This window comes from Chiloscyllium punctatum, chromosome 10, assembly GCF_047496795.1.
Source record: "Chiloscyllium punctatum isolate Juve2018m chromosome 10, sChiPun1.3, whole genome shotgun sequence".
In the NCBI taxonomy this organism is placed as follows: domain Eukaryota; kingdom Metazoa; phylum Chordata; class Chondrichthyes; order Orectolobiformes; family Hemiscylliidae; genus Chiloscyllium; species Chiloscyllium punctatum.
Window position 1 is genome coordinate 119,537,889 of NC_092748.1, and position 18,937 is coordinate 119,556,825.

Genomic DNA, 18,937 nt, shown 5'->3' on the forward strand with positions numbered 1-18,937 from the left:
GATGTTGCCTGGATTGGACGGTATTAGTAATAAGGAGAGGGTGGGCAAACCTGGATTGTTTTCACCGGAGCGTTGGAGGCTGAGGGGTGACCTGATGGAAGTGTATAACATTATGAGAGGCATGGACCGGGTGGATAGACAGGGTGGGAATGGCAAATACCAGGGGTCATAGGTTTAAGGGGAGAGGGGGACAGGTTAAAGGAGATGTGTGAGGCAAGTGTTTTACCCAGAGGGTGGGAGGAGCCTGGAACACGCTGCCAGGGGAGGGGGGTGAAGGAGATACAATAACAACGTTTAAGAGGCATTTAGACAGAGCCAGAGACACAGGGGATAGAGGGATATGCACCATGTACAGGCAGATGGGAATGGGTTAGACTGGCATCATGGTCAGCACAGTCATGGTGGGCCGAAGGGCCTGTCCCTGTGCTGTACCGTTCTGTGCTCAGAGAAGGTTCTCGTGATTTTGAACCTTTCTGTTTTCGATCTGTAACTCCCAAAACGGCACAACCCCCACACTCTCTCTACATTCACTGAGTTTTCACATCTTTGACCATTCTCTCCCGGTGTTATTTATTCCTGTGTGTGTTCCAGGCATGATCAGTCCCCCGTGTCAAACCCCCCCCCCCCCCCAGTGTCTGGGTATGTGACGGGAAGGGACAGATTGTTGGGGTCAGATTTGGCAGTTGCTCAGTGACAGCCACAAGGTGCTGCCTGAGGGGGGCAGTAGAGGACTGGGACAGCAGGCTCTCTTTGGGAAGGAGCAGGAATTCCCTCCCTCCCGACACCCCCAACCTTCAGTGTTTGTGGGTTGAGCCAAGACAATAATATTATCCCATTTCATTCGGCGTGATTCTGCTGGGAATGGTGGGAGAGAGCTGTTCAGAGGGAACTTGCTGCTCACAACGAGAAATTCCTCCTGTCTCTCCCAGTTACCCAGCTTCACAGTGGCCATTTGGCCCATCAGTCCCTGTGCCTTTTAATCCTGTCCCCTTGCAGTTTGTCATTTTCCCGAGCACCCAACCAATTACATTTCAAACATGGTGGCTCAGTGGTTAGCACGGCTGCCTCACAGCACCGGGGTCCTGGGTTCAATTCCAGACTCGGGCGACTGTCTGTGTGGAGTTTGCATATTCTCCCCGTGTCTGCGTGGGTTTCCTCCCACAGTCCAAAGATAATAGACAATAGACAATAGATGCAGGAGTAGGCCATTCAGCCCTTCGAGCCTGCACCGCCATTCAATATGATCATGGCTGATCATTCCCAATCAGTATCCTGTTCCAGCCTTATCTCCATAGCCCTTGACTCCACTATCTTTAAGAGCTCTATCCAATTCTTTCTTAAATGAATCCAGAGACTGGGCCTCCACTGCCCTCTGGGGCAGAGCATTCCACACAGCCACCACTCTCTGGGTGAAGAAGTTTCTCCTCATCTCTGTCCTAAATGGTCTACCCCGTATTTTTAAGCTGTGTCCTCTGGTTCAGCACTCCCCCATCAGCGGAAACATGTTTCCTGCTGCCAGAGTGTCCAATCCTTTCATAATCCTATACGTTTCAATCAGATCCCCTCTCAGTCTTCTAAACTCAAGGGTATACAAGCCCAGTCGCTTCAGTCTTTCAGTGTAAGGTAATCCTGCCATTCCAGGAATTGACCTCATGAACCGAAAGATGTGCCGGTCAGGTGAATTGCTACGTTGCCCATAGTGATAGGTGCATTAGTCAGGAGGAAATGGGTCTGGGTGGGTTACTCTTCGGAGGGTCGGTGTGGACTGGTTGGGCCGAAGGGCCTGTTTCCACTCTGTAGGGAATCTAATGTAATGTAATCATTCCCTGGGAATCCAATTCCACCTTCCCATTGAACACCACGGTTAGGGGGAAAGGGAAACAGCCCCTGATCCCCTCAAACCCACTGAATCCCTTTAAACCCACTCAATCTTCTTGAACCCACTCGATCCCAGAAACCCTCTCGAATCCTGTGCTCCCCGTATGTGGCTGGGTTTTGCCAAGGGGCAGGTTGGAATAAGTGACTTGAGGCAGGGGATCATGAATCAGCTCAGGACTGTGTCCCTGTGAGCTGGGGGGCAGTGGGGTAACCTTCAGAGTTGAGGCCACAGGGCTCCTCCCATATTCATGGGGAAAGGTGTTGGCACCTCTCCCTTGGAACAATGGAAACCCATTGGTGACCCATTGGCGAAATGGCTGAAAGTCTTCCTCCGAGCTGGGAGGAGGAAGGTGTTGACAAGATCCATCAGAAGCTAAACACGTGAATGGAAGGGAGGTGTTTACTCTCTTAGGATTAGCTAGCTGACATTCAAAACTGAAACCATTAGCGAGGCCTTGTTAGAGGACACAGAGAAAGCAGGATCAAATCGCAGGCTGTGCTGATAACAAGACCTCATGAACTCTGGCTGACAGAGCTCTCTGTTGCTATAGAGACCTCAGAGTGAAGAACCTGAGAAGGGTAATGTAGAGATTGCCCACTCTCTGCCACAGAGTGTAGCCGGGAGGTGGTGGTGGAGAGTGTCTGTCCCCAAGCATTCCCATTCCTGTTGTCAGGGGTTTCTCTGTCCCAGATACTTCCCTTCCTCGTGATTCTGATTGTGAAGGGGACCCGCAGCTTTGGCCCCTCCCAGGACAAGAACAGGAGTCTGCAGAGTTCCCCTCCGGTCTGAACCAGCATGTAGGGCCAAAACTGGAGCCTGGGTCTTTCCTGCTTTGTGCCCTCCCTCTTCTAGGCCAGTGTGTGGTGATAAACATAGGTCAGCCCTTGTTCACTTTGCCCCTTGAGCCCCAGGTTTCTGGACTCGAATACACCTCCAAGACTTGTGTGCAAACTGATATTCTGGGGCAGTGCTGAGGGAGCTCGAGCTGTTACCTTTCGGATTAAACACAATACCAACGCTCAGGAGGATGGAAACACCGCTTTGGGGTAAAGCTGGGGAATTGGTCCCTGACAGGGAGTCCTGACCAATGCCAATCCCTCAATTGACATCACAAAAGCTGCTTGTCTGGTCTTTATCACAGACTTTGGTTTCCAGCATCTGCATTCCTTGTTTTTACCTTTATCACATCGCTGTTTGTGGGATCTTGCTGTGTCTGGATTGGCTGCTGGGTTTGCAGTTTGACAGCGACTGCACGTCAACAACACATTGGTGGCCTGGCACCTTCTAGCACCATGGAAGTTGCTGTAGAAATGTAGATCTTTCTTTCAGAGTCCCGCTCAGTCTGGCATTTGTGAGCTCCCTCCCCTCCCCGGCCTCTCCTCCTCCCCACCCCCACCTGTACCACCACCCCCGAACCTGGGGATCTCAGTGGTTCTGAGAGGCTGGGACACTTGTATCCCCACACCACAACAACAGCAGCTCCACAGCTCGTAGGAACGACAGCAGGCCATTTGGCCCCTTGGGCCTACTCAGTAAGTTCATGACGGATGTGGTTGTGGTCTTAGCTCCATAGAACATGGAACATAGAAGAATACAGCGCAGTACAGGCCCTTTGGCCCTCGATGTTGCGCCGATCCAAGCCCACCTAACCTACACTAGCCCACTATCCTCCATATGCCTATCCAATGCCCGTTTAAATGCCCATAAAGAGGGAGAGTCCACCACTGCTACTGGCAGGGCATTCCATGAACTCACGACTCGCTGAGTAAAGAATCTCCCCCTAACATCTGTCCTATACCTACCACCCCTTAATTTAAAGCTATGCCCCCTCGTAATAGCTGACCCCAGACGTGGAAAAAGGTTCTCATGGTCAACCCTATCTAAACCCCTAATCATCTTGTACACCTCTATCAAATCACCCCTAAACCTTCTTTTCTCCAATGAAAACAGCCCCAAGTGCCTCAGCCTTTCCTCATAGGATCTTCCTACCATACCAGGCAACATCCTGGTAAACTTCCTCTGCACCCGTTCCAGTGCCTCCACATCCTTCCTATAGTATGGCGACCAAAACTGCACACAATACTCCAGATGCGGCCGCACCAGAGTCTTATACAACTGCAACATGACCTCAGGACTCCGGAACTCAATTCCTCTACCAATAAAGCCCAGTACGCCATATGCCTTCTTCACCGCACTATTTACCTGGGTGGCAACTTTCAGAGATCTGTGTACATGGACACCAAGATCCCTCTACTTTTCCACACTACCAAGTAGTCTACCATTAGCCCAGTAATCCATCTTTTTATTACTCTTACCAAAGTGAATCACCTCACACTTACCCACATTGAACTCCATTTGCCACCTTTCTGCCCAGCTCTGCAGCTTCTCTATATCCCGCTGTAACCTGCCACATCCTTCCTCATTGTCAACAACTCCTCCGACTTTCGTATCATCCGCAAACTTGCTCACCCAACCTTCTAACCCCTCCTCTAGGTCATTTATAAAAATGACAAACAGCAATGGTCCCAAAACAGATCCTTGCGGAACACCGCTAGTAACTGCACTCCAAGATGAACCTGTACCATCAACTACTACCCTCTGTCTTCTTCCAGCCAGCCAATTCCTAATCCAAACCTCCAACTCACCCTCAATGCTATACCTCCGTAATTTTTGCAGTAGCCTACCATGGGGAACCTTATCAAACGCCTTACTAAAATCCATATACACCACATCTACCGCTTTACCCTTGTCCACCTCCTTAGTCACCTTCTCAAAGAATTCAATAAGGTTTGTGAGGCACGATCTGCCCTTCACAAAACCATGCTGACTATCCTTGATCACATTATTCCTATCCTGATGTTCATAAATCCTAATCCTTACAATTCTCTCTAAGACTTTGCCCACAACAGAAGTGAGACTCACTGGCCTATAGTTACTCGGGCTATCCCTGCTCCCCTTCTTGAACAAGGGGACCACATTCGCTATCCTCCAGTCTTCTGGCACTATTCCTGTAGACAACGAGGACATAAAAATCAAGGCCAATGGCTCTGCAATCTCCTCCCTTGCTTCCCAGAGAATCCTAGGATAAATGCCATCAGGCCCAGGGGACTTTTCTATTTTCACCCTTTCCAGAATTTCCAACACCTCTTCCCTACATACCTCAAAGCCGTCCATTCTAATTAATTGTGACTCAGTATTCACATCGGCAACAATGTCCTGTTCCTGAGTGAATACTGACGAAAAGTATTCATTCAGTGTCTCCCCAATCTCTTCAGCCTCTACACGCAACTTCCCACTACTATCCTTGACTGGACCGATACCTACCCTAGTCATTCTTTTATTACTGACATACCTACAGAAAGCCTTTGGGTTTTCCCTAATCCTACCAACCAAGGACTTTTCATGTCCTCTCCTTGCTGCTCTTAGCTCTCTCTTTAGATCCTTCCTGGCTACCTTATAACTCTCAATCGCCCCGACTGAACCTTCACGCCTCATCTTTACATAGGCCGCACTCTTCCCTTTAACAAGGGATTCCAATTCCTTATTAAACCACGGCTCCCTCACACGACCCTTTCCTCCCTGCCTGACAGGTACATACTTATCAAGGACACTCAGTAGTTGCTCCTTGAACAAGCTCCACATATCGATTGCGCCCTTCCCTTGAAGCCTACTTTTCCAATCCACACATCCTAAGTCATGCCTCACCGCATCATAATTTCCCTGCCCCCAGCTATAACTCTTGCCCTGCAGTGCACACTTATCCCTCTCCATCACTCGAGTAAAAGTCACCGAGTTGTGGTCACTGTCCCCAAAGTGCTCACCTACCTCCAATTCTAACACCTGGCCTGGTTCGTTACCCAGAACCAAATCCAGTATGGCCTCACCTCTTATTGGCCTGTCTACATATTGTGTCAGGAAACCCTCCTGCACACATTGGACAAACACCGACCCATCTAAAGAACTCGAGCTAAAGCTTTCCCAGTCAATATCAGGAAAGTTAAAGTCCCCCATAACAACCACCCTATTACTTTCACTCTTCTCCTGAATCATCCTCGCAATCCTTTCCTCTACGTCTCTAGGACTATTAGGAGGCCTGTAGAAAACTCCTAACAGGGTGACCTCACCTTTCCTATTCCTAACCTCAGCCCAAACTACCTCAGATGGCGAGTCTTCATCCATCTTCCTTTCCACCACTGTAATACTATCTTTGACAAGCAATGCCACACCTCCCCCTCTTTTAGCCCCACCTCTGACCCTACTAAAACATTTAAACCCTGGAACCTGCAACAGCCAATCCTGTCCCTGTTCTACCCCATGTCTCCGTAATAGCCACAACATCGAAATCCCAGGTACCAACCCACGCTGCAAGTTCACCCACCTTATTTAGTATACTTCTTGCATTGAAGTTTACACACTTCAAGCCACCTTCCTGTTTATAGGCACCCTCCTTCGAGATTGATGCCATGTTCCTAACCTCCCTACACTCCAGGTCCTGCACCCTAAAGCTACAGTCTAAGTTCCCATGCTCCTGCAGAGTTAGTTTACCCCCCCCCAAGAGCACTAGCAAACCTCCCCCCAAGGATACTGGTGCCCCTCAGGTTCAGGTGTAGACCATCCTGTTTATAGAGGTCCCACCTTCCCCAGAAAGAACCCCAGTTAAAGAACTCCATGTTCCAGTACAGTTCCCCTCCCCACCCCACCCCACCCCACCCCACACCCCCACCCCCACTCCTTGCCTCTCTGGTCAGTCAAAAACCCACTAAACTCAGCCTCCAATAATTTGACAGACACAGTCTCCCGCCTTTTCTAGAAAGAGAAAAATCCACCCTCCGAGAGGAATCAATTTCTCCTCATCTTTGTCTGGGAAGTGAAGCCGGTGAGAGGAAGCTTCCTCCTGGTTTTCACCCTCTCCAGTGCCCTCGGGATCAGAAACACATTTCAATAAGGTCACCTCTCATTGTTCCAGACCCCAGTCAATACAGGCCCACTCACTGGGTCCAACCTTTCTTCAGAAGATAAACCCTTCATCCCTGAACTCAGGCCAGGGAACCTTCTCTGTTCCTGCTCATAAATCAAGGAGAAGGTTTATATGCAAATGAAGCAAGGGTGATGTGAGGGAAAACCTTTTCACACAGTGAGGGTGTGGGAATACACTGCCAGGAGATGTGGTGGAGACAGCTTCAAGAGGGCGTTCAAGAGGGCACAGGTTTTGGGTAGCAATAGTGTGCAGGGTTATGGGGAGAATGGAGATTGACACTCGGTGATATTTGCAGAGCTGGTCTAGGCACAATGGGTTAATGGCCCCCTTCTGTGACACTGGGATTCTCTGAACTGCCTCTAACTTAATTATTTTTTCAAATGAAGAGATAAGAACTCAACACAACTCAACAGATTGGTTCCACAGGTTGGTGCAAAATTGAGGGCCCAGGGACCTGTATTGCACTGTCATGTTTTATGTTCTATAGTTCCCCATATACGATCGTCACAATTCCCTGCATAATGCAGTACAACATCCCGATTTTATATTCTATTCCCCATGCAATAAATAGCAGGATTTTGTTGATATTACCTGTCACCTGCTCACTAACTTTATGATTCATCTACCAGGAGAGCCAGATCCCTCTGTATCTCGGTGTCCTGTCATCTCACTCTGTACCTCAGTGTCCTGCAGTCTCTCTCTGTATCTCAGAGTCCTGCAGTCTCTCTCTGTATCTCAGTGTCCTGTAGTCTCTCTCTGTATCTCAGTGTCCTGTAGTCTCTCTCTGTATCTCAGAGTCCTACAGTCGCTCTCTGTATCTCAGTGTCCTGTGGTCTCTCTCTGTATCTCAGAGTCCTGTAGTCTCTCTCTGTACCTCAGAGTCCTACAGTCGCTCTCTGTATCTCAGTGTCCTGTAGTCTCTCTCTGTATCTCAGAGTCCTGTAGTCTCTCTCTGTATCTCAGAGTCCTGTCATCTCACTCTGTACCTCAGTGTCCTGCAGTCTCTCTCTGTATCTCAGTGTCCTGTAGTCTCTCTCTGTATCTCAGTGTCCTGTAGTCTCTCTCTGTACCTCAGAGTCCTACAGTCGCTCTCTGTATCTCAGTGTCCTGTAGTCTCTCTCTGTATCTCAGAGTCCTGTAGTCTCTCTCTGTATCTCAGAGTCCTGTCATCTCACTCTGTACCTCAGTGTCCTGCAGTCTCTCTCTGTATCTCAGAGTCCTGCAGTCTCTCTCTGTATCTCAGTGTCCTGCAGTCTCTCTCTGTACCTCAGAGTCCTGTAGTCTCTCTCTGTATCTCAGAGTCCTGTAGTCTCTCTCTGTATCTCAGTGTCCTGTAGTCTCTCTCTGTATCTCAGTGTCCTGCAGTCTCTCTCTGTACCTCAGTGTCCTGTAGTCTCTCTCTGTATCTCAGTGTCCTGTAGTCTCTCTCTGTATCTCAGAGTCCTACAGTCGCTCTCTGTATCTCAGTGTCCTGTGGTCTCTCTCTGTATCTCAGAGTCCTGTAGTCTCTCTCTGTACCTCAGAGTCCTACAGTCGCTCTCTGTATCTCAGTGTCCTGTAGTCTCTCTCTGTATCTCAGAGTCCTGTAGTCTCTCTCTGTATCTCAGAGTCCTGTCATCTCACTCTGTACCTCAGTGTCCTGCAGTCTCTCTCTGTATCTCAGAGTCCTGTAGTCTCTCTCTGTATCTCAGAGTCCTGTCATCTCACTCTGTACCTCAGTGTCCTGCAGTCTCTCTCTGTATCTCAGAGTCCTGCAGTCTCTCTCTGTATCTCAGTGTCCTGTAGTCTCTCTCTGTATCTCAGAGTCCTACAGTCGCTCTCTGTATCTCAGTGTCCTGTGGTCTCTCTCTGTATCTCAGAGTCCTGTAGTCTCTCTCTGTACCTCAGAGTCCTACAGTCGCTCTCTGTATCTCAGTGTCCTGTAGTCTCTCTCTGTATCTCAGAGTCCTGTAGTCTCTCTCTGTACCTCAGAGTCCTACAGTCGCTCTCTGTATCTCAGTGTCCTGTAGTCTCTCTCTGTATCTCAGAGTCCTGTAGTCTCTCTCTCTCTGTACCTCAGTGTCCTGCCGTCTCTCTCTGTATCTCAGAGTCAATAGACAATAGACAATAGATGCAGGAGTAGGCCATTCAGCCCTTCGAGCCTGCACCGCCATTCAATATGATCATGGCTGATCATTCCTAATCAGTATCCTGTTCCAGCCTTATCTCCATAACCCTTGATTCCACTATCTTTAAGAGCTCTATCCAATTCTTTCTTAAATGAATCCAGAGACTGGGCCTCCACTGCCCTCTGGGGCAGAGCATTCCACACAGCCACCACTCTCTGGGTGAAGAAGTTTCTCCTCATCTCTGTCCTAAATGGTCTACCCCGTATTTTTAAGTTGTGTCCTCTGGTTCGGCACTCCCCCTTCAACGGAAATATGTTCCCTCCTGCCAGAGTGTCCAATCCTTTCATAATCCTATACGTTTCAATCAGATCCCCTCTCGGTCTTCTAAACTCAAGGGTATACAAGCCCAGTCGCTTCAGTCTTTCAGTGTAAGGTAATCCTGCCATTCCAGGAATTGACCTCGTGAACCTACGCTGTACTCCCTCAATAGCCAGAATGTCTTTCCTCAAATTTGGAGACCAGAACTGTACACAGTACTCCAGGTGTGGTCTCACCAGGGCCCTGTACAGCTGTAGAAGCACCTCTTTGCTTCTATACTCAATCCCTCTTGTTATGAAGGCCAGCATGCTATTAGCCTTCTTCACTACCTGCTGTACCTGCATGCTTACCTTCATTGACTGGTGGACAAGAACACCCAGATCTCTCTGAACAGCCCCTTTACCTAATTTGATACCATTGAGGTAGTAATCTGCCTTCCTGTTCTTGCCACCAAAGTGGATAACCAGACATTTATCCACATTAAACTGTATCTGCCATGCATCTGCCCACTCACCTAACTTGTCCAGGTCACCCTGTAATCTCCTAACATCCTCATCACATTTCACCCTACCACCCAGCTTTGTATCATCAGCAAATTTGCTAATGTTATTGCTGATACCATCTTCTATATCATTATCATATATTGTAAAAAGCTGCGGTCCCAGCACGGATCCCTGCGGTACCCCACTGGTCACTGCCTGCCATTCCGAAATGGAGCCGTTTATCACTACCCTTTGTTTCCTATTAGCCAACCAATTCTCTATCCAATCTAGTACTTTGGCCCCAATCCCGTGCGCCCTAATTTTACTCACTAACCTCTTGTGTGGGACTTTATCAAAAGCTTTCTGAAAGTCCAGGTACACTACATCCACTGGATCTCCCTCGTCCATCTTCCGAGTTACATCCTCAAAAAATTCAAGAAGATTAGTCAAGCATAATTTCCCCTTCATAAATCCATGCTGACTCTGTCCTATCCTGTTACTACTATCCAGATGTGCCGTAATTTCATCCTTTATAATCGACTCCAGCATCTTTCCCACCACTGAGGTCAGACTAACTGGTCTATAATTTCCTGCTTTCTCCCGCCCACCCTTCTTAAAAAGTGGCACAACATTAGCCGCCCTCCAATCCTCAGGAACCGACCTCGATTCTATTGAACTCTGGAAAATAATCACCAGCGCATCCAGGATTTCCCGAGCCCCCTCCTTCAGTACCCTGGGATGTAGACCATCAGGTCCCGGAGACTTATCAACCTGCAGACCTAACAGTCTCTCCAACACCAAATCCTGGCAAATATAAATTCCCTTAAGTTCATGTCCTTCAGCCACTGTTACCTCAGGGAGATTGCTTGTGTCTTCCCCAGTGAACACAGATCTGAAGTACCCATTTAATTCTTCTGCCATTTCTTTGTTCCCAGTAATATATTCCCCTGTTTCTGTCTTTAAGGGCCCAATTTTTGTCCTAACCATTTTTTTGCCTTGGACATACCTAAAAAAGCTTTTACTATCCTCCTTTATATTATTGGCCAGTTTACCTTCGTACCTCATTTTTTCTCTGCGTATTTCCTTCTTAGTAATCCTCTGTTGTTCTTTAAAAGCTTCCCAGTCCTGCAGTCTCTCTCTGTACCTCGGTGTCCTGTCTTCTCTCTCTGTACCTCAGAGTCCTGTAGTCTCTCTCTGTACCTCAGTGTCCTGTCGTGTATTGTTTCACTATTCTCCCAATCAAAGTGAACAAATTTACAATTTCCCTCATTATACTCTGACTTTCCCTCTGCTCTGACTTTCTATCTCAGTAAATGTATCACTGTCCCACTTTGTCACAGAAGTTCCTATTCCTCGTGCCCCTTCCACAGGTTAACCGTGTGTTCATGTAACTGGGAATAATGTGGCGATCATTATCCCTCACTGCTCCACAGCCATCCCAAGATATATCAAATCCCAGTGGGATTATCAAGGTGACAAAGTTGCCCAATTCACTGCTACTCAGAAAAAAAGCAACACTCACCAGGTTTTACCATTAACAGAAAATAACCTAATTTATTGTCAGACACGTTAATAAAAGACAGAGGTGGCACAGTGGCTCGGTGGTTAACACTGCTGCCTCACAGCACCAGAGACCCGGTTCAATTCCAGTCTTCGGTTACTCTCTGTGTGGAATTTGCACATTCTCCCCGTGTCTGTGTGGGTTTGCTCCGGTTTCCTCCCACAGTCCAAAGATGTGCAGGTCAGGGTGGATTAACCACGGGAAATGCAGGGGTATTGGGATGGTGAGTATGGGCTGCTGTTCGGAGGGTCAGTATGGGCTTGATGGGCTGAATGTCCTGGTTCTACACTGTAGGGATCCTATGAATAGAAAGGATTTCTAATCTCTGCAATTTAAACAGTATCCTTTCAAAACACACACATACACACTCGCACAGACTCACAGTCACTTACATGCACACTCACTTTAGACAGTCAGAAACTTTTTCCCCGGGTACAACAGAGTGTTACAAGGGGACATAAATTTAAGGTGAAGGGTGGAAGGTATAGGGGAGATGTCAGGGGTGGGTTCTTTACCCAGAGAGTGGTGGGGGCATGGAATGCGCTGCCCGAGGGAGTGGCAGAGTCAGAATCATTGGCGACCTTTAAGCGGCATTTGGATAGGTACATGGATGGGTGCTTAATCTAGGTTAGAAGTTCGGCACAACATCGTGGGCCGAAGGGCCTGTTCTGTGCTGTATTGTTCTATGTTCTATGTTCTATGTTCTCACTCTGGTTCACACACACGTACACGCACACACTCTCTCACACGCACACTAAAACTCAAACAGTTTACTATACCTTGAGGATAAATGTAGACAGGGGAACCAAAATTCCAAAGATCACACCTTCGGATTTCAAGGATGGGTTCAATAGTTTCTCACAGTCATTTTGTTATTTCCACATCAACAATAAGGTGTTGCCTGTTGAATCACAGTCGCTCTACGATTTGATAATGGATCAGGGAGCCCTGGGTGGCTTCTTGTTAGAATTCTTTCCTTTAATGTTTGTTGATTTGTGCTTTATTTTGCCACTTGGAGAGAAAGAGAGATGGACACTTTCTGTTTTGAGGCTCTGAATGTTTCTCTCTCTTTCTTTTCATACCTTCATGGAATGTGGGGGTCACGGGCCCGGCCCAGTATTTATTCCCCGTCCCGAGCTGCCCCTTTGAGAAGGTGGGGGTGAGCCTCCTTCTGGAACCGCTGCAAACTCAAACAATCCGAAAGTGGGGTTGGCCAGGCAGAATCTTCTGAACTCAAAAGCCACAAGTTCTCCCCCTCACTGCTTCAAAAATCAATGTTATATTGTAACCCCAACAACATGGAACACAGTGTGCAGCTCTGCTCCCCGTCCTATTGGAAGGATCTGACTGCACTGGAGGGGGTCCAGAGGGACATTCACCAGGACATTACTGGGATGGAATGTCTCAGTGATAAGGAGAGGCTGGAGAGGCTGGGATTGTTTTCCCTGGAACAGAGGATGCTGAGGGTGGGGGGGGGGGGAGTCTGATTGAGGGAGATACAATTATGAGAGGCACAGACAGGGCAGATCATTAGAATCTCTTCCCTATCACAGATGTGACTAAGACCAGAGGACACCAGTTTGAGTTGGGGAGAGAGTGGTTTACTGGGCAGAATCTATTCACCCATAGGGTGGGAGAAATATAGCAGGTGATTAGAGGGTGGTGGAGAGAGATGCTCTCGAAATATTTCAGCAGAGTCAGACGACACCCAGGTTCAATTCCTGACTCAGGCGACTGACTGTGTGGAGTTTGCACATTCTCCCCGTGTCTGCGTGGGTTTCCTCCGGGTGCTCCGGTTTCCTCCCACAGTCCAAAGATGTGCAGGTTAGGGTGGATTGGCCATGCTAAATTGCCCGTAGTGTTAGATAAAGTGAAATGTAGGGGAATGGGTCTGGGTGGGTTGCTGTTCAGCGGGTCGGGCCGAAGGGCCTGTTTCCACACTGTAAGTAATCTAATCTAATCTAAGGTTTATTTACAGTTCAACTGGTGAAGGGGCAGCACTCTGAAAGCTTGTGATTTCAAATAGACCAGTTGGACTATAACCTGGCGTCATGTGACTTCTGACCCCAGTCCAATAGCGACACCTCAATGTCAGAACATTGAAGCAGCACATAAATGAGCGCTTAAAATACCAGGACGGAATTAGTCAGCAAATGACCAGATGATCAGATGCTTTGTTCTTCCCTATAACTGGGTGCTGGGTGAACTGATTGTGTCTGTGGTGGTTTCCTGGTATTGACTCAGTTGTGTCTTCTCTAACTGCAGGGAAATCGTGGTCGGACTGGAGTGGTCATTGCTGCCTACATGCATTACAGCAACATCTCAGCCAGGTAGGACGCTCAGCTCTCTGCTCTTCCAAACCTTCAGACCTAACCGCTCCAACTTTACAAACTCCAGTACTACCAGCTAATCAGCCCGGCACCAGACTCTGCACTCACCCTCTGTCATTTTGTATTCATTCACGGGGTGTGGGGGTCGCTGGCTGGGGTGGTACAGGGCAGTTTCTCTGATCGGTGCTGAGGGGTCTGTGTTATGATGAGGGTGACATGGGGCAATACTCTCTGGAACTCGGGAGAATGCGAGGCGATTATATTGAGATGTACCAGATTGTGAAAGGGCCTGACAGAGACAATACTGAGACCTCGTTCACCCCTGGGGCTGAGGGCGGTGGAGGGAGAGGGTTACAATACGGTGGGTGAGGCAGAGTCCACAGGGTATGGTTAGCACAGAGACACGGTGGGCATTACCTCCTTCAGAGGGGTATGAGGCCCTGGGAGTCTCTACTCCAGACGATTGCCGATGTCCATCATTAAGATGGGGGGAGGGGGGAGCTGGAACAGAGAGATCCTAGGGGTCTTGGTTTAACCGAGATAGATGGGGAGTGGGCGGGATGGTCAGGTTAAAGCCCAAGGTATTGGATGGTGTAGCAGGCCCGAGGGGCTGAATGGCCTTCTCCTGCTCCTATTTCCTTTGTTGTGATGAAACACCCGGTTGATGACGGTGTCCCTGTGTGTCTGGGGTGGTGTGTATGTGATGGCTACAACCACCTATTTCCCTCAGGTCTTCATTAAGGAGCTAATTGTCTTCACATTCTGAATTCAACCTTTCCTGCTGTTCCCCCTCCCCCACCCACTGCCCCATCACCCACACCCCCATCACCCACACCCCTCCCCCATCACCCACACCCCCTCCCCCATCACCCACACCCCCTCCCCCATCACCCACACCCCTCCCCCATCACCCACACCCCTCCCCCATCACCCACACCCCCTCCCCCATCACCCACACCCCTCCCTCATCACCCACATCCCTCCCCCATCACCCACACCCCTCCCTCATCACCCACACCCCCATCACCCACACCCCTCCCTCATCACCCACACCCCCATCACCCACACCCCTCCCCCATCACCCACACCCCTCCCCCATCACCCACACCCCTCCCCCATCACCCACACCCCCTCCCTCATCACCCACACCCCCATCACCCACACCCCTCCCCCATCACCCACACCCCTCCCCCATCACCCACATCCCTCCCCCATCACCCACACCCCTCCCTCATCACCCACACCCCTCCCCCATCACCCACACCCCTCCCCCATCACCCACATCCCTCCCCCATCACCCACATCCCTCCCCCATCACCCACACCCCTCCCCCATCACCCACGCCCCCATCACCCACACCCCTCCCCCATCACCCCCACCCACTCCCCCATCACCCACACCCCTCCCCCATCACCCCCACCCCTCCCCCATCACCCACACCCCTCCCCCCATCACCCACATCCCTCCCCCATCACCCACACCCCTCCCCCATCACCCACACCCCTCCCCCATCACCCACACCCCTCCCTCATCACCCACACCCACATCACCCACACCCCTCCCCCATCACCCACACCCCCTCCCCCATCACCCACACCCCTCCCTCATCACCCACACCCCCTCCCCCATCACCCACACCCCCTCCCCCATCACCCACACCCCTCCCCCATCACCCACACCCCCTCCCCCCATCACCCACACCCCTCCCTCATCACCCACTCCCCCATCACCCACACCCCTCCCTCATCACCCACACCCCCATCACCCACACCCCTCCCCCATCACCCACACCCCTCCCCCATCACCCACATCCCTCCCCCATCACCCACACCCCTCCCTCATCACCCACACCCCCATCACCCACACCCCTCCCCCATCACCCACACCCCTCCCTCATCACCCACACCCCCATCACCCACACCCCTCCCCCATCACCCACACCCCTCCCCCATCACCCACACCCCTCCCCCATCCCCCACATCCCTCCCCCATCACCCACACCCACTCCCCCATCACCCACACCCCTCCCCCATCACCCACACCCCCATCACCCACACCCACTCCCCCATCACCCACACCCCTCCCCCATCACCCACACCCCCTCCCCCATCACCCACACCCCCATCACCCACACCCACTCCCCCATCACCCACACCCCTCCCCCATCACCCACACCCCTCCCCCATCACCCACACCCCTCCCCCATCACCCCCACCCACTCCCCCATCACCCACACCCCTCCCCCATCACCCACACCCCCATCACCCACACCCACTCCCCCATCACCCACACCCCTCCCCCATCACCCACATCCCTCCCCCATCACCCACACCCCTCCCCCATCACCCACACCCCCATCACCCACACCCACTCCCCCATCACCCACACCCACTCCCCCATCACCCACACCCACTCCCCCATCACCCACACCCCTCCCCCATCACCCACACCCCCATCACCCACACCCCTCCCCCATCACCCACACCCCTCCCCCATCACCCACACCCCCATCACCCACACCCCTCCCCCATCACCCACACCCCCATCACCCACACCCCTCCCCCATCACCCACACCCCCATCACCCACACCCCTCCCCCATCACCCACACCCCCATCACCCACACCCCTCCCCCATCACCCACACCCCCATCACCCACACCCCTCCCCCATCACCCACACCCACTCCCCCATCACCCACACCCCTCCCCCATCACCCACACCCCCATCACCCACACCCCTCCCCCATCACCCACACCCCTCCCCCATCACCCACACCCCCATCACCCACACCCCCTCCCCCATCACCCACACCCCCCATCACCCACACCCCTCCCCCATCACCCACACCCCTCCCCCATCACCCACACCCCCTTCCCCATCCCCCACACCCCTCCCCCATCCCCCACACCCCTCCCCCATCACCCACACCCCTCCCCCATCCCCCACACCCCCTTCCCCATCCCCCACACCCCTCCCCCATCCCCCACACCCCTCCCCCATCCCCCACACCCCTCCCCCATCCCCCACACCCCCTCCCCATCACCCACACCCCCATCACCCACACCCCCTCCCCCATCACCCACACCCCTCCCCCATCACCCACACCCCCATCACCCACACCCCCATCACCCACACCCCCTCCCCCATCACCCACACCCCTCCCCCATCACCCACACCCCCATCACCCACACCCCTCCCCCATCACCCACACCCCTCCCCCATCCACCACAACCCTCCCCCATCACCCACACCCCCATCACCCACACCCCTCCCCCATTACACCCACCCACTCCCCCATCACCCACACCCCTCCCCCATCACCCACACCCCCTCCCCCATCACCCACACCCATTCCCCCATCACCCACACCCGTCCCCCATCACCCACACCCCCATCACCCACACCCCTTCCCCCATCACCCACACCCCTCCCCCATCACCCACACCCCTCCCCCATCACCCACACCCCTCCCCCATCACCCCCACCCACTCCCCCATCACCCACACCCCTCCCCCATCGTCCACACCCCCTCCCCCATCACCCACACCCCTCCCCCATCACCCACACCCCTCCCCCATCACCCACACCCCCTCCCCCATCACCCACACCCCTCCTCCATCACCCACACCCCCTCCCCCATCACCCCCCTCCCCCATCACCCACACCCCCTCCCCCATCACCCACACCCCCTCCCCCATCACCCCCTCCCCCATCACCCACACCCCTCCCCCATCACCCACACCCCCTCCCCATCACCCCCTCCCCCATCACCCACACCCCCTCCCCCATCACCCCCTCCCCCATCACCCACACCCCTCCCCCATCACCCACACCCCCTCCCCCATCACCCCCTCCCCCATCACCCACACCCCTCCCCATCACCCACACCCCCTCCCCCATCACCCCCCTCCCCCATCACCCACACCCCCTCCCCCATCACCCACACCCCTCCCCCATCACCCACACCCCCTCCCCCATCACCACCATCCACTTCCCCAATCACCCACTTCCCCTCCCCCTCCCCCCCCTCCCCCATCACCCCTGTCACACATCACCCCCTCCCCCCACCCCCCTTTCCTTCCTCATTACCTCTGCCCCGTCCCTGCCCCCGGACAGTGCTGACCAAGCGTTGGACCGATTCGCCATGAAGAAATTCTACGAGGACAAAATCGTGCCGGTGGGGCAGCCCTCGCAGCGCAGGTAGGTCACTCAGTGAGGTGGGGGGTTGGGGCCAAGCTGACAGAGACGGGGAGCGGGGACAGGAATGCACAGGATGTCGGAGAATGCCGGGTAACCTGTACTCACCAGAGACTTTCCTCCTGCAGTAACGGTGTGTAAGCAAATCGCGATCTGTGTCACATAGAACTTCCCTCTGTATCTAACCCTGTGCTGTCCCTGTCCTGGGAGTGTTTGATGGGGGACAGTGTAGAGGGAGCTTTACTCTGTATCTAACCCCGTGCTGTCCCTGTCCTGGGAGTGTTTGATGGGGACAGTGTAGGGGGAACTTTACTCTGTATCTAACCCTGTGCTGTCCCTGTCCTGGGAGTGTTTGATGGGGGACAGTGTAGAGGGAGCTTTACTCTGTATCTAACCCCGTGCTGTCCCTGTCCTGGGAGTGTTTGATGGGGGACAGTGTAGAGGGAGCTTTACTCTGTATCTAACCCCGTGCTGTCCCTGTCCTGGGAGTGTTTGATGGGGGACAGTGTAGAGGGAGCTTTACTCTGTATCTAACCCCGTGCTGTCCCTGTCCTGGGAGTGTTTGATGGGGGACAGTGTAGAGGAAGCTTTACTCTGTATCTAACCCTGTGCTGTCCCTGTCCTGGGAGTGTTTGATGGGGACAGTGTAGAGGGAGCTTTACTCTGTATCTAACCCCGTGCTGTCCCTGTCCTGGGAGTGTTTGATGGGGGACAGTGTAGAGGAAGCTTTACTCTGTATCTAACCCTGTGCTGTCCCTGTCCTGGGAGTGTTTGATGGGGACAGTGTAGAGGGAGCTTTACTCTGTATCTAACCCCGTGCTGTCCCTGTCCTGGGAGTGTTTGATGGGGACAGTGTAGAGGGAGCTTTACTCTGTATCTAACCCCGTGCTGTCCCTGTCCTGGGAGTGTTTGATGGGGGACAGTGTAGAGGGAGCTTTACTCTGTATCTAACCCTGTGCTGTCCCTGTCCTGGGAGTGTTTGATGGGGGACAGTGTAGAGGGAGCTTTACTCTGTATCTAACCCCGTGCTGTCCCTGTCCTGGGAGTGTTTGATGGGGGACAGTGTAGAGGGAGCTTTATCTG

The 18,937-nt window shown here is 52.5% G+C and overlaps 1 protein-coding gene across 1 annotated transcript in view; it reads left to right on the forward strand.

Annotated features, from left to right (window-relative positions):
• Positions 1 to 18,937, forward strand: part of tns1b (tensin 1b) — an 833,038-nt gene that overhangs the window by 594,804 nt on the left and 219,297 nt on the right. The window contains 2 exon segments of the mRNA XM_072578355.1: positions 13,592 to 13,656; positions 17,774 to 17,857. Coding sequence (XP_072434456.1) covers positions 13,592 to 13,656; positions 17,774 to 17,857 — 149 coding nt within the window.